Source organism: Zerene cesonia, chromosome 25 (assembly GCF_012273895.1).
Source record: "Zerene cesonia ecotype Mississippi chromosome 25, Zerene_cesonia_1.1, whole genome shotgun sequence".
Taxonomy (NCBI): Eukaryota; Metazoa; Arthropoda; class Insecta; order Lepidoptera; family Pieridae; genus Zerene; species Zerene cesonia.
In genome coordinates, this window is record NC_052126.1 from 468,167 (window position 1) to 484,873 (window position 16,707).

Sequence of the window (16,707 nt, forward strand, 5' to 3'; positions counted from 1 at the left end):
TTTTTTTTTTTTGTATCATAGCGGGTAACTGAGCTGGTGGTTCACTTGATGGTAAGCGATCAACACCGCCCATGAACATTCGCAGAAGTAGTGCCCCTGCACTTGCTTTTAGGGGTAAAAGGAAAGATAAGGAAAGGATTGACGACTTGACAGAAGGAATGGACTAATAAGGGTAAGGAAAAGGAATCGGGCCTCCAGCCTCCCCACACCATACGAAACACAGTAACATGCTACTATTGCACGTCGGTTTTCTGTGGGAGTGCGATCTAGCCCAATTGATGCCTAAGGGTGCTCGAGTCCCACTATATTAAATTTCACCATAAAATTTCAGGAAGTGCTTGGCTATCACACAAATTTTGCTCTTCTGACATCTCCATGGTCGACGATGGTTCGTCTATTGGGCGCGATATATCCTCCCCTAGTAGTCGATTCCGATATTGCCGACAGGATGTATCCTCTGGGGACACACTTTAGTAACGTTTTGCAGGAAATGGGTTATTCCCATTTGCAGGCTACTAAACCAGATACTATTGGTAAGAAGCTATGTAACATACTGGATAGAAATAACTATTGCATAGGAATAAGGAACATACGAATAATATGTTTTTTTTTCTTACCGTATAATCTTAAATTGCTTAAATAATCATAATATCTTACTATTCTTTGCCTCTATTTTATGGGCAAATAAATTACGACACATAGGTGTCAAATATGTGCCCTATTTTCTATTTCTTTATTTTTCATAAATTATAAAAAATACACCTAAATGTAACAATTTCATCTCCAATCAGGCACGGTCCTAGCCTACTCTCCATCAGGATTAGTAGCGTATATTCTAGAAAAATTCTCCACTTGGACTAAACCGGAGTACCGCTCGCGGCCCGACGGCGGTCTCACGCACTACAAGAAAGAGAAGCTCATTGATAATGTAATGATCTTCTGGGTGTCTCGTTGTATGACGACATCTATGAGACTGTATTCGGAGACGATGAACAAGCGGTTCCTTGGGTTGGGACTCGATCAGTGAGTTTTATGTTTTATAGACTTTATATGGTTTGAATTTGGACGTGGTGGCCAGAAATCCTTTTCTCTCACCTGATATTTGTTACGATTGCTATAAAATTTCATCAATTTAAATTATTCAGATATCTCTAAAAATGCCATTGCGAAGAACAAAGCTCTTTCTCTATGCAATGACTTATTTATAAACGGCAGCTGCCAGTTCTGAAATAATCCCAATATATTTCCAGAATACCAACACAAGTCCCGACCAGCGTTATCCAGGCGAAGTATGAATTATTCTACGAACCGGCTTGGATCTTGAAGTCTAAGTATCCCAACCTTGTAAAGGCCACCGTCCTTGATCACGGTGGTCACTTCTTTGCTATGGAATTACCTGATGTATTTGCTGAGGATGTTTTGACAGCGATTGCTTCGTTCAGGAATTGGCATAAGGATAATAGAACCGAGTTGTAAATAAAGTTTGTTATAAGAGATGAGTTTTATTTATTCATATGTTCCTGAATATAAATGTACTATAAATCACCTATGAAATTAAAAAAATCGTTTGCATTCAGAGTAGAAAGATATTCGAAATAATACTAAGGTGGGATTTTACAAAAGGTAATTAAGGTTGTCTAAGGGTTCTTGCAATTTTGTTTAAAAGTCGTTTATTTTGCGTTTCAAACTTGAAAATAAGATAAAGTACGGATTTTGGAATAAAGCATATATGTTTATTGTTTAGTAACTGTTCCTATGGTACTCAGGAAGTTGCAGCTTTCTAATAGTGAAAGAATTTTTGATATCGGTCCAGCGGTTTTCGCGTGAAATCGTTACAAACATACAAATATACAAAAGTTTCCTCTTTAGATAATTTTACAACAGTCTATTCACATATTTAATCTTTTTTAATCGGTCTAGGAAAGAGGGAAATGAGTCATTCATTTCGAAGTTAGCGAATGAAAAACGAAGACACTAATACATAGCATAGTATTTTGTTATCTGTGTTAATACTTAAGCTTGCGTTAAACCACCATTAATCTTTATAGTTCTCATGATTTCATAACCATGCAAACAAGGTTAGAGGCACTAGCTAGTTCTACTGTAAATAAACTGAAAAAGAAAAACATTTTTATCATAGAAGATATTGTTTCAGTGCGTAGACGATATTGTGATTTATATATAGACAAAATATATAACTTTTAGAAGAATACAAGGAACGTGGTGGAGCGAAGTTAAAAAATAGCCTGTTTTCTTGGTAGATACATATAGATATATATATCTTCCTCATGGAAAATCGAGATTCGAGCGAGCGTGCAGGAAATAAATTGATTTTTCAATTTATCTGCACGTGTAGATAACATCACCATTGCTTAAAACGGTGAAGGAAAACATCGTTGGAAACCGGCATGTCCAAGAATCAAAAGTTCGACGACATGTGACATCTGCCAACCCGCACTTGGCCAGCGTGGTGGATTATGGCTTGAACCCTCATAGGAGGCCTGTGTCCCAGCATTGGAAATGTATATGGGCTGATGATGACATTAATAATAATTTTAAAATTTTTAGACTAAACATAAAAATACCAACAATTCCTCTTTATAATTTACTACCTTTTGCCCGCGGCTTCGCACTTGTTAAATTCGGAGTTGTTTAAAAGTTGTTATACATATACATCTTCCTCTTGAATCACACTATCTATTGAAAAAAACCCCATCAAAATCTGTAGCGTAGTTTAAACGATTTAAGTATGCATAGGGACATAGGAATAGGCGACTGTGTTTTATACTATGTAGTGATTAGTTTCATGATTTTCATTTCATAAATAAATAAATAAATAAAATGTTTAGATTGTATTGCGATACTCAATAATTTCCGAAACGTTTTTATTATTTAGGTAAAAAACGGTAAAAAATGTACCTAAAACAAATATTTTATTTTATAAAATACAATATCTTAGAGTGTACAATGAGAATGCAATAATATATTATTGCAGTCTCATTGTACACTCTTTCTACTAGTATTTTTGTCTTTAATTATCTTGATTGATTCATTCCTGCAAGCGATAAATCCGTCTTTCATTTATCTTTAGTTTTGCCTTCGATGTTTTATGTTCATTTCTTAAATCAATGAAGCGCTTAAACATGAATTCCTAGATGACGTTTCAATCCCCTCCATTTTAAAGCAGTAGAATGATTTTATAGCTAAAGAATTAGGTAAGAATTAATAAAAGCTTAAGATTAAGCAACGATATTAACATAAATCTCTAATAATAAAAGTGAAAGATGTAAATCACTGTATATTATTTGCTATGTTATAAATGGGAAAGTATTTCAAAAAAAAGAATAGAGAATAGAGGTTTCTATCAGCTTCTCTTCTCTTTGTTAATGGCTTCACCCAACGGTTCTAACAGCTTTATCTGTTAAAATAAACAGTTGACATTTAAAGTCGTAAAATATGTCATTATGCCTCTAATTAGATATTCTAGAAGTACAATACTTTGCAGCAAAGGCGAGTGAAGCCGCAGGTAGAAAGCTGTTTCAATAAATGAAAACATTACACGATTTTATCATGTTTAGCAATCACAATATGTTATGGTACATTACATAAACATTTCTATATTTATCCAGCTTTACGTCAAATGAGAATGATTAAGTAAAATTTGAAATTAAGATTAAATATCTATCAGTACCTACAATAATAATTAATTAATGCAAACTCATCTGTTTCTATATGACCTTCAACCATATTAAAAATATATATTTACAATTATCATAATAGTAATATAATATACATATTTATATATTACATAACGGGCCTGGACCCCGCAGTGGCAATATTAATCTATATTAATAGTTCCCACTATGCCTATGCTGATGATGATGATATGTAATAGATCCTACACCTATAATACAATAAGACAAGAATCTTCATGAAAATATTATAATTGAGATATTGATGTCAATAGTTTTTATTCCGTTTTATGTTTGTACATTTGTACTGTGTTTTTTTTTGAAATACGAAATTGGGTTGATTCATTAATAACACTCGTGGTTTGTATTTCAAACATAACAACGCTGGATACCCTCATTGTAGGAGCCTTTTGTACGCATAGACTTACACATAAACTTTAAAAACAGTAAAAACTAAAACTTTTCCGTAACCAATGTCACCGAAGTTTCCTACACTTAAAAACAGCAATTGTTAACGTTAATATATTAGTAATTCATTTAAAAAATCGAAGTTTGTGTTTCATGTTATATATTTATTTATTGACGTGACAACGTCTTAAACTAGGAGACACTCATGAAAAAGTGTAACGCCCGGTAACGTTACGATGAGTCACCGAACTATGATCGGTCCGCCGCGCCCGCAGCACTAGAGAATTGAATCGGCGCGTGCTTGTGTCTCTGTCTCTGTCTTTTTAGTAAACAAAATATATTTTCTATAGTTAAAATTTGTGCAATTCTTATTTTCATTCAATTCCTTGTTCCTATTGTGCAATTTAATAATATTCATATCAATAAATATTCTACCGAGAAAAAGACGTTGTCACGTAAAATCTTCGCCCGTAAAACCGACTTTACAGGCAACCATTTTTTTTGACCCAATTTTAGCGGGTGTGATTATTTAATTCAATTTTAAACCACAACAAAATCGTGCGCTGATTAAGTTTTCAAAAGTACCACCATTCAGTGTTCAATTCAATAGAACTCAATTGAATTTGACCTCGGAGCTGTTGGGAGTAAGCCCCCTTACTGTTTTATTATACGTATAGTCTATGAAATTATAGTATCACTAGCGTTCGCCCGCAGCTTCACGCGTTAAAATCGGAATAGTTTAATATATGTTGTCTTACTACTATCCTACTTCCTACTTATATTATAAATGCGAAAGTTTGTAAGGATGTGTGTTTTTGTTGCTCTTTCACACAAAAACTACTAAAGCGATTGCAATGAAATTTGTTACGTAGACAGCTGGAAAACTGGAATAACATATAGGCAACTTTTTATCCCGATAATCCTGCGGGAAGCGGACTTACGCGGGTGAAACCGCGGGGCGCAGCTAGTCATACATATAAACTTACCTCTTGAATCATTCTGTAGTTTTCAAGATATGCATACATACATACATACACACATACATAGGTGCAGAAGCGGGAAGCGATTTGCTTTTTACTATGTAGTGATATCACCATTCACGCCGCAATTATTTATTTATTTAATTATTTATTTATTTTTGGTAATTAATTATTAATGGTATCATTTAATTTTTTGTTTTATAGCATTAAAATGTTTTATAAATGATCAATTCTTTAATTCTTTCAAAATTTATCATTAATGGTATCATTTTTATATCTGGTGGTGGTCAGGAGACTTATATACTGAATCATCATCATCATCATCATCAGCCCATATATGTTCCCACTACTGGGACACAGGCCTCCTATGAGAGTTCAGGCCTATATACTGAATACCGCTGAACAAAATTCCATTTCCATTTTAGGAATACTTGAATCACTTCGAAATTAATAACCCCGATAGGTGGTGCTAATTTTAATATGTGACATGTATGAAAACTACTTTCTTAGATCATGCGAGCGAAGCCGCGGGGAACAGCTAGTAAACTATAACGTATCAATAGATTGGCCGCAAAAATCGTAGCAGCAGTGAAATATGTTGCAATATTTATTTTGATAACAGACGGGTAGCGTGGTATGTTTTACCTACACGTAATTTGATAATAAGTAAATAATAATCGAAACGATTTCGTTTTAATTATGAGATGATAAAGCGTTTATTAACGAATCTCAGTTATATGTGCGTTTCTGATATCGAAACGATATAGGTCAACCAATTTTCGTAAAATCATAAGTTATTTTACATACTTTATATATTACTATTACTAAAAGTATTTGAGGGATTAATGTGAATGTATATTAGAAAGGTGGTATTATCTTTAAAAATGGTGGGTTCTTTATCTCTAACAATACATAATAAGGTTCACACAATATTCGAAAATAGATAAACTATTAAAAAAAGGACGTGCACAGATTATGCATTTATACTAGCGGGTTGCTCCGACTTCATCCGTGGTACCTACGTTTACACAGAACCTTCCTTTTTTATGCCATAATCGGCAATGGAGCTGGGTTGCCTAATGGCCATTTTTAGAGGCTTGAGGTCAATTGCAGACCTTAGGCCTCTGCAAATGGATTGCCGACTCGAAATTGGGAAGAGATTAAGAAAGGATTAACAAAAGGAATAAACGAAAGAACTGGGAAGGGTAAGGAAAAGGATATGGGCCGCCGGCTCCCCCACTCACCATACGAAACACAATAGCATGCTATTATTTCACGCCAGTTTTCTGTGGGGGTGTGGTACTTCCTCGGTGCGAGCTGCATCAATTTGTGCCGAAGCGTGCTCGACAAATATTCAATTTCTTGCCTCCTTCTTTAAGAAGCTTCCTTGTGCATTAACAAAAACGTTAAAAAAATGCATAATTTCTCGATATTTTTAGTTGTTTCGCTTAGCAACACATTTGGCGATTAATTTTTTTAAACATAGATAAGTTTTACATAAATTCGCAACTGCTGTATACATGCACACCCACACACATCAATCATTTGCATTTTTCGTCAACACACAATTCACGCATACCCACATACACAACTGTGAGCTCTTAACATTCTGTGTGGGTATGGATACCCATACCCACACATACGTGCACCAACTGGTTATTGCAATTATTATCCTAACTTGTTTTTATGTCAAATCGAATCTAGGCATATAGAGGTTTTTGTTTGATAAAATAGTATAAAACACTGGCAATACTCATACATTTTTTTGTAATAACTGTAAATTATCATATAAAAATGTCAAAACTAACATTTCCATTGAAGATATCAATTGGTCTCACCCCACATTGGGGGGATCAAAAGCCGCACGCGTCAATTGTCTATGATAATTTATCATCAAATCTCATCATCAAATAGGAACAATTGTGTGATCTTTAATGTATTAAACTTGCGTAAATATATTCTTATTTTAACATTATTTCGAAGGATAAGACTCAAAAAAACTTATATTGCGTAACTTAGTACCTATCATTTATAAATCTATTTAAGATTATAATTCGAGCGGCGAACAGCGAAACAAAAAATCAGCGTGATGCGGCATTTTTTTATTTCAATTTATACATAAGCGATCTTATGTTGATGATGAATTAAGTTCAAAACAGAAAATCAATCTTATCAACTTCTCACATTAAAAGTTATATGTTCTGTATAATGTCATAGCAATGGTTATCAAAGCCATTCAGTTTGAATGTTAAGATGCTATAGAGTGAACGTGTGGATCAGGTGTGCGTTATATCTTTGTCTCTCATTCATATGAGCGTTGGTGAGGTGGAAGCGAGATAGCAAAGGTTAATCCATTTAAAATCGTAAGTTTTAGAGTATTTATATATATTATTATTGTTTAACATCAAATCATAATTAGAATTATAATATAATCAAGTATTTTGGTTGCTATTTCATATATTTGAAAGCAAATTTCGATTGACAGTTTAAATTTTAGAATTGTCTATATATATAGTAAGAAATGTTGAAAGAGATATGGGTGGGCACAAATTCACAGTAGGCACCGATTACTGTGTATATTATATTAGATTATACTATATAATAAATAATATTAGATTAAATAATAGACTTTTATTGTGGAAAACGATGCAACCGATTTAGAAGCGCGTCTCAAAGAAGGTTAATGGAAAACAAATCTGCGATTTGAGCGTTGTAGGTTTAGTTGTAGTAGGTATTTTTGAAATTTATTATTGGATTGTGTGTTGTTGTCCTTCCGATTTATTCACGTGCAGTTATTTACTAAAGTCACTTAATAATGTCACAGATACCATAATGCTATAGTAGAACAGTATCATTTAGAGTTCTTGCACCCACAACCCCGCATGCCGTCAACACACCGTATTATTTATTCGAATAAACTGTAATTTAATCCTGTTAATAATATTATAAATGCGAAAGTTTGTGAGGATGGATGTACCTGAGATTAGTACGTTCAAACAAACAAACTCTTCGTCTTTATAATGTTAGTATAGATTTTAGTAAAATGTAGGCACGAAAACATAATATTTAATACTACAAGTATGAGGGTTTTGTTGCATAATATTGACCTATCCCTCTAATATTATACATGCGAAAGTTTGTGAGGATGGATGTATGTGTATGTGTATGTATTTTTGTAACCCCTTCACGCAAAAACTACTGAATCGATTGCAATTAAATTTGGTGCGTAGATAAGTGGACAACTGGAATAACACACAGGCAACTTTTTAATCCATTATTCCTACGGGATACAAACTTACGCGGGTGAAACCGCGTGGCGCAGCTAGTAAACTATAAACGAGTTCTGGAAGATACGCTCTACTGCCGCACCGAGATAATTTCCTCGACCCGTTTTTAATTAGTCAAAGTATGATTTTTTTCATTTAAGGCAACGTCGTTGTCCCGCCAACGAGAAATACGTGTCTATATATGTCGACTGTGGCGCGCATGTTAATAAAAACTAAGATGTATATCGAAAAATAATGTCTCTTTTCCGCAATATATGCATAAAGTGTATTAAGCAGGTGTGTTTTTGTAAAGGCCCATTGGATTGAACATAACATCTTATCTTCTAGATGCTTCGCTTGATACTCTTCAGTGCGTTGGCGGGTGTCGCTGCACCATTTATATATTTCTACTTCCAAAGCCCCCCTCCGTTACCAGAAATCGACCTGGAAGAGTGGTGGGGGCCCAAGCAAGCCAAATCTAAGTACAATGACAGTATCGTACCTTTCCGAGTGGAGTTTAGTAATTCGGTAAGAGAATATTATATTGAATGACCGTAATTAGTATATTAAACATGTGTTGTACTAAAATTTTGTTAGTAATTTATTTTGTATACCATATTTATTATACTTTAAATTATTAGATCGTGAAAAACATCAAGGATCGTCTACGAGACCGCCATCCGCTGACTCCGCCACTAGAAGGGATAGCTTTCGAATATGGCTTCAATAGCAAGCAGCTGGAGTCGTGGCTGAAGTACTGGGCGGAGGAATATCCATTCAGGTTTGTATTCTTTGCATTGCTCTTTGAGAGTTTTAGGTAAAATTCAGATGAAACAATAGACATAGATGTACATGATTTCATAAACGGTAATAAAATTAATAAATAAGACACAAATACTGTTACAATGACACCTAAAGTGTCAGCAATCTATGAGATAATGTAATTATAAATCGGGGTTGCCTAGAAAAAAACGATTGGCAAATTTTATATCACAAATCCAATAAACTTTATACCAAATACTAAATATTATCATATTATCATAGTACTCAATTGCTATCTCTCATTTATATTTCATATATCTAATTTATATTACAGCGCTCGTGAAAAATACATTAACCAATACAAACATTACAAGACAAATATTCAGGGCTTGGATATACACTTCGTGAGAGTAACGCCGGAGGTAAAGTATATAATATTTGAAATAAATACATATGGAACAAAAATGTTAAACACCGGCTTTCGATAAATAAGTTTTTAAGTTTTTTTGTATCGTGGAAAAATTTTAGAAATCGGTCAGCAGTTCCTGAGATTAGCGCGTTAAAACAAATGGTCAAACTGCTCAACTTTACATAATTAATATAGATTAGTACGGATAAGTTAAACAGGGCATACCTAACAGGGAACTGCACCAGTGAAACAAAAAGAAATTAGAAACCGATCGAGCTATCTACAACTATTTTCAGCGTTATATTAATGACGTTACTCGTTAAATATCATAAAATTTACGGGATTCTATTACTTTAAAACGGTGCAATTTATTTTCAATTACTAATTATTTAATCTTCAATCAGGTTCCTCCAGGTAAAGAGGTAGTACCACTGCTGCTACTGCATGGATGGCCAGGGTCCTTCCTGGAGTTCTATGATTCTATACCGCTCCTCACTGCTGTGAATAAGGACAGAGATTTCGTTGTCGAGCTGATTATACCCAGTCTACCTGGTTATGGGTTTTCAAGTGTGAGTTTAATATGTACTCTAAATCATAATAGTAGTGATTTTAATTCTAGTATGTTTAAACTGCCAGATTTGTCTAGTTATACGAATAATCAAAATATGATAAAATATGGTGTTAATTTTTTTTCCTTACAAATAATTAAATTAACAAAATCCAAAATAGGTAGAGATTGTAACAATGAAAAATTATTATATTTACCAAATATCGTATACTCACTTAGTACTTAACATCTATCTTGAGCAGGGTGCAGTCCGTCCTGGTTTAGGAGCTGATAAGATCGCTGTTATAATGAGAAACCTGATGTCTAGACTCGGTTACAAGAAGTACTACATACAAGGCGGAGATTGGGGCGCACTGGTTACCAGTATTATGAGTACTTTCTTCCCGAAGGTAAGAAAATATACGTGACTCAAAATTTACACCATCTCCCTTATTTTTTATGTTTTCGGGCCGTATAAACAGCAATTTTATCATTCCAGGAAGTGCTAGGCTACCACACGAATTTGCCATTTTTGTTGAGTCCTTGGTCCGGGATAGTTCGTTTCTTGGGCGCCATCTATCCACCCCTTGTGGTTAAGTCGGATGTGGCCGACAGAATGTATCCTTTGGGAGTACACGTCAGCTTTATGATGCAGGAGACGGGGTACATGCATATTCAGTCTACTAAGCCAGATACAGTTGGTAAGAAAGTTAATACGATATGAATTTCATTTAGAATACCATTTGGTCTGATTTTGTCTGAATCAATATGGAATTAGCTCAAAATAAGGAATATGATTAGGTTTCAATTGTGAATTTCAAAATAATTTAAAAGCTTCATTGGTAATTAACCAATAAGCCAATACGAAAAGGACTGAAATAAGGTGTTTAACAACAAACATTGGATTAATTTATTTTCATCTCCGATCAGGTGTCGCGCTCAGTGATTCTCCAGCAGGATTAGCAGCGTACATTCTAGAAAAATTCTCCACCTGGACTAAACCCGAGTACCGTTCGTGGCCCGACGGCGGTCTCACGCAGCGCTTCACGAAGGAGAAGCTCATTGATAACGTGATGGTCTACTGGGTCACCAACAGCATCACCACATCTATGAGATTGTATTCTGAAACGTTTAAGAAGCGGTTCTTTGGGTTGGGCCTCGACCAGTGAGTTTAGAAGTTGATTTTAGTAAATTTTTGGTGATGGACAAGCTTTAAAAACATGACTGTTTGTCCAAAATTTGATATACCTTTTATTTTAATTAATGTCAATATGGTCATATAATTTAAAAGCTACATATTACATAATAATTACATAATTGGTGTAATTAAAAAGATTAATAAATATGTAATAATACTAGATAGCATATCTACTCTTCATCAGTGCAGAGCGAGCATCGTATGTACGAGTATATAATTCCAAATCTATCAATTTCCTTTAAAAATTCCACAAACTTTAAACTAGCCATTTTAACGCTGTTGGCACTTTTAAATAATAAAGTATTCAGTGATATCCTACAGTGTCCAATCTCTAAAACTCCAAAATACATTTCCAGAATACCAACGCAAGTCCCAACCTTCATCATCCAGGCGAAAAATGAAATCTCCTACGTACCGGAAATGGTTTTGAGGGTAAAGTACCCCAACCTTCTGAAATCTACCGACCTTGAAGACGGCGGCCACTTCTTGGCAATGGAGTTACCTGATGTATTTGCTAAGGACGTTTTGACAGCGATTACTTCGTTCAGGAAATGGCATAAGGAGTATACTAGAACCGAGTTGTAAATAAACTTTGTTATAAAATGTGGCTTTTATTAGTTTTTATTTCCTCTGTGTTAGTTATGTTATTATCTATTTTTAACTGAGTTATGGTCGCGGTAAAGTGACTGTCTTAGGCAGCATAATAGCAGTCCCAGTCCTGTCCTTTGTTCCTCTCGTCAATCCTTTCTTAATCCCTTCCCAATTTAAAGTTGGCAATCCATTTGTAGAGGCGTTAGTTCTGCAATTGACCTTACGCCTCTCCAAATGTTTATGTGACCCACCATACTTATCGAAACAGAACGACCTGCGAAGTTTTGAATATAAAAGAATCGATAAAATTGATTTACTTTTCATTTAAAGACTCCTTTTATATTTCATTAAGACATTTGCTTATTATTAAGGTATTAGGTATTTACTTAATCAAAAGCATAATCGACCAACATTTTGCAATTACGTATCTTCCTTGTAAATAATAAAGGCTTATTCCCAGACTAAACCTAAGCTTCTGTCTCCTTTGGCCAGCTGTTTGCCGCAGGCAACTGTAGCGTAATCGAAACTATAGCGTATCTAATTGTCTCAAGTTATAATTATATTTATTTTTATCAAGTTATTCAACTGTGTTGTTTCTACGCAGGCATATGAACTTACTTTGTAGTAGTAAGTACTGGAGTGGCAAAAGATCCACGAACTAGGAGAATTCCATTCTCTTAATCAAACACGAATCTCCAATAAATCCCATGTCTGACCGACTCCGTCTCAAAAGACCTTTCGAGGAGAAAGGCGGCCAAAAGACATAGAATAATCAAGATTCGACAATGAAGAAAACGAAGAATTCAAAATAGGAACGTATTGCAATAAAACCTTTTTTTTTTTGAGAAGTATTTGAAGATTCTACGGAGACAGTATAATTTGCAGACGAAATAGAAGCAAGTGAACAGGAATAATAATAATCAGCTGGTGAAAGCGCCAGGGAAGGAAAGCGATATTAATAGTAAGGGAATAAATATGGAAAGGACAGTAATAAATGTAAAAAATTGGATAGATCACAGACAGAATTGACAGATAGTAGATATAACGATAAAATAAAAATTATATATATGTAAAGGCACAGATTATATAATACTATACTGTAACAGATATCGATTACATTTTTTAAAGGATTATTGTGACGTAGGTTATTACGCAAATGAGTTTAATTCCATTGAAATTATTTTTCATTCCTTCATGTGTACAATTATTTATCTGTATCTATTGTAAATGTATAATAAATGGTTAAAATGTAGTATTGTTTTCTTTACAACTCCACCGCGTATCCGCACTTATTTAATCATTCATTTTAGATTACAACTTTCAGTATAAATTTTCTACATGTATCTACAGTGATGCACGTAATTTGCATGACCCTGCAGTTTATTCAATTTGTTTTAGTATTATTAATGTATTTATTATTTGTTTGGGTGATTGAAAAGTAATATTATAAAAAACGTCTGTGCAACATATTTACGATTTCAAAATTTCCTGTTATTACCGAGTTTTCATAAGCTTCAGCCACAGAATAACAAGTTTTTCAGATGTGTTTGTATGTAACTGACTCAATCAGACTCAATTTTGACCAACTTCAACATTTTGTACATTTTACACACCGATAACGGTGACATTAGAAAAAATAGAATGGAAGCCGAGAGAAGTGTTTTTTTTGTGTTGATAGGGTATTGCTGTCGTTTCGTCCCATTTTTGAAACTTGAACGGTATTCTGAAATCTTAGCTATGCTATATATAATCTTAGCATCTGAACGATCTGATGCTGCTAATTTCGTGATAGATGAACTATTAATCAAACGCATAAGGATAAGCATGACATCGATGACTGTCTCTGACATCGTAACTCTTAAAAGGATGGCGAAATTTCGAAAATTTATAGTTTTATTTTTTATTTGAAAGCCAGTTTCCTTGCCTTGATTTTCAGCTATGTTTGATGATAATCTGTCTAAGATGCAGCAGCTGCAATATGTTGGATTTAATAGGTCAAAACTCCCTCAATATGGGTTTCAATTGAAAGGTCTGTAAAGCATATTTTTATATTTAATTTAATTTAATCAGATTATACGTTAAATGTGACTCATTTCAATTAAAGAACAAGAGATAAGGTTTTATAGAATGACCGGTATCTTATATATATATATACGATAAGAATTACGATCAATTGATTCAGTTTTAATTTTAAGTTGATATAGAGTGAACATAGTGTTAGTGAAGTATACTGCATATTTTATAAATATTTACAAGTATTTTTTTTAACCTTAAAAAGGAGGTTTCCGATGCGTTTTCGATATTTGTTTGTATGGTTCGTTACCTTAGAACTTTCGACAGTGATGTCATTTTAATGATCCTTTTTTTCTTTGAAAGCTCGAGTGGACCCATTTATAAAATTGGTCTAGCTCTATCAATAGTGAGGCACTTTAGTTTTTTCTTAAACAGAATGATCACTTTATTTATGTCTTGACCAGTTTTCGTATATATCGATTGTAAATAAAATCTTATATTATTGGCCTTTATTTACGCTATTTTTACGCCCCTTGGTTTTTATAATATTCTTTCGTCCCTTCGCGCAGTCTTCGTATCATTCTAAAATTTCATAGACATCTACAATGAAATATAGAATAACTTTTTAAATTTTAACTATGATGTCTTTTTCTCCACATAAAACATGGACAAGAATCATGCTTTTACTTTTAAGTCCAAGTGAAATAATTGTCATATTATACGTATTCTATCATCTTAACAGATGTTGCGTGTGATACTCATTAGTATCTTGGCTGGTATCGCTGCATCAACTCTATACATGCACTTCCAAAGCCCCCCTCCGTTACCAGACATCGACCTGGAAGAGTGGTGGGGGCCAAAGCTAGACAAATCTAAGTACAACGACAGTATTGTACCTTTTCAAGTGCAGTTCAGTAATTCGGTAAGAGATTATTAGGTTCAGATTACAGTTGTACTGAACTGTGTCTTTCTTTTATTCATTATAAAGATTAGTCATTAGATTATACATATATTTTTAAGACGATCAGAGACATCAAGTATCGTTTAAAAACTCGTCCTCCGCTGACTCCGCCACTAGAAGGGATAGCTTTCGAATATGGCTTCAACAGCAAGCAGCTGGAGTCGTGGCTGAAGTACTGGGCGGAGGAATATCCATTCAGGTGTGTATTCTTTGCATTATTCAATCAATTGTTTTTAAATTACAATCAAAATACCGTTACAATTAGCTTTGCTTCTTGTATGATTTATGGTTGAAAACCACGAGATGTTATGACTAAAACGGATGTCAATTTTCTATCTCAAAAATTAATAAAGCAAAGAACAACAACCAAATATTAAAAAAGTGTAACCCTTGGGATAAAACAGGAATCTTGATATCCGAGCGGCGCCGAAACGAGCCTCTAGTGAACAATATATTTCAATTCATACATTTTATTTATTTTGCAGCGATCGTGAAAAGTATATAAACCAATACAAACATTACAAGACAAACATTCAAGGATTGGATATACACTTCGTGAGAGTAACCCCAGAGGTAAAGTGTAAAACTTTAATAAATACATAAAAGACATGTCAAGTGTTATAAATTTCGGAAATAATATTTTACTTTCGATAAGGTCCCTCCAGGTAAAGAGGTGGTACCACTGCTGTTACTGCATGGCTGGCCAGCGTCCTTCCTGGAGTTCTATGATGCCATACCACTTCTTACCGCCGTGAATAAGGACAGGGATTTCGCAGTTGAGCTGATTATTCCTAGCCTGCCTGGTTATGGATTTTCTAGTGTGAGTTTTTTTATTATACTTGCAACACCGTAGGATAGAATGTATATATTTATATATATAGAATAGAACGGATTTTATACGCGATTTATTCATTATATGAGAGTATATGATCCGTTAAATTTCTAAATTCATAATATGGGGAAATATCTACAGCAATAGAACGTACATTTTATGATATGATGAGTTAAATAGGTCTTAAAATCTACACAAACATTGCCAATAATTATATGGTGACATATCTAAAATACTTAATACTTATCATTGTTTATTATTTCTTACAATAATGAAAATGAGAGGCGATTTATTAAACTTTGGTATAGGGTGCAGTGCGTCCTGGTCTTGCGGCGGATAAGATCGCTATCGTACTCAGAAACCTGATGTCTAGACTAGGTCACAAGAAGTACTACGTCCAAGGGGGAGATTGGGGTGCATTGATAGGCAGCATCATGGCTACATTCTTTCAAAAGGTATTTTTTGAGTTATTGACAACATAAAACAAGTAGTGCGATGAGGACTTTCGACTGTTTATGATTTTATGAAAACATTGACTAAATCTAAGCGGAAAGCGCTTGAATGAAAGTATCAATTTAAGTCCATTTTTAATTGGATTTATCAAGGTAGTTTATTATGATAAAATCCAATACAATTAGAAAACAGTAACTTTTTCTATGTCCAAATTTGAAACTAACTGCATATTAAATTACAATAAAGCTGACGCAATTAAATGACGTATTACTACCAATTTAGGAAGTGTTAGGATACCACACGAATTTTGCAACGTTGGCGACTCCATGGTCCTCGACACTTCGTTTATTGGGCTCAATCTATCCCCCCCTCGTGGTCAGTACTGATTTGGCTGACAGAATGTACCCCTTGGGAGAACGCTATAGCTACAGTTTGCAAGAGACGGGATATATGCACATTCAGGCCACTAAGCCAGATACAGTGGGTAAGATATTAAATAGAATACGAATAAGCCTTCACTTTTGTCTTTTTTATATTTAATACTTGCTTTTGCCCGTGGCTTTGCACGCGTTAAATTCGGAGTAGTTAACTATAT

At 34.1% G+C, this 16,707-nt stretch overlaps 3 protein-coding genes across 4 annotated transcripts in view; all 3 read left to right on the forward strand.

Moving 5' to 3' along the window:
* The window catches only part of LOC119836637 (juvenile hormone epoxide hydrolase-like), a 5,374-nt gene extending 3,890 nt beyond the window's left edge, over positions 1-1,484 (forward strand). Inside the window, exons 7-9 of the mRNA XM_038362021.1 lie at positions 332-533; positions 792-1,023; positions 1,251-1,484. Coding sequence (XP_038217949.1) covers positions 332-533; positions 792-1,023; positions 1,251-1,476 — 660 coding nt within the window. The 3' untranslated portion in view covers positions 1,477-1,484. The remainder of the gene's footprint in view (positions 1-331; positions 534-791; positions 1,024-1,250) is intronic.
* Positions 1,485-7,299: 5,815 nt separating this feature from the next.
* On the forward strand, positions 7,300-11,869 carry LOC119836636 (juvenile hormone epoxide hydrolase-like). Of its 2 annotated transcripts, none has more exons than XM_038362019.1 (9): positions 7,300-7,443; positions 8,695-8,874; positions 8,988-9,127; positions 9,443-9,530; positions 9,922-10,086; positions 10,328-10,474; positions 10,564-10,765; positions 10,995-11,229; positions 11,619-11,869. In XM_038362019.1, exons 2-9 carry the CDS (start codon positions 8,695-8,697, stop codon positions 11,845-11,847), a joined length of 1,386 nt encoding a protein of 461 aa, XP_038217947.1. In that variant the 5' UTR covers positions 7,300-7,443; the 3' UTR covers positions 11,848-11,869. The 2 variants fall into 2 exon arrangements, with proteins under 2 accessions (XP_038217947.1, XP_038217948.1); XM_038362020.1 differs by having other exon boundaries at positions 7,303-7,425.
* Positions 11,870-14,608: 2,739 nt separating this feature from the next.
* LOC119836570 (juvenile hormone epoxide hydrolase-like) overlaps positions 14,609-16,707 on the forward strand; it is a 3,670-nt gene continuing 1,571 nt past the window's right edge. The window contains exons 1-6 of the mRNA XM_038361952.1: positions 14,609-14,788; positions 14,887-15,026; positions 15,313-15,400; positions 15,483-15,647; positions 15,968-16,114; positions 16,395-16,596. Coding sequence (XP_038217880.1) covers positions 14,609-14,788; positions 14,887-15,026; positions 15,313-15,400; positions 15,483-15,647; positions 15,968-16,114; positions 16,395-16,596 — 922 coding nt within the window. The remainder of the gene's footprint in view (positions 14,789-14,886; positions 15,027-15,312; positions 15,401-15,482; positions 15,648-15,967; positions 16,115-16,394; positions 16,597-16,707) is intronic.

Coding starts and splice junctions, on each gene's coding strand:
- LOC119836636 (XM_038362019.1), top strand. CDS start 8,695: ATGCTTCGCTTGATACTCTTCAGTGCGTTGGCGGGTGTCGCTGCACCA. Junction 8,875..8,987: donor GAGTGGAGTTTAGTAATTCG/GTAAGAGAATAT, acceptor TTAAATTATTAG/ATCGTGAAAAACATCAAGGA. Junction 9,128..9,442: donor GCGGAGGAATATCCATTCAG/GTTTGTATTCTT, acceptor TTTATATTACAG/CGCTCGTGAAAAATACATTA.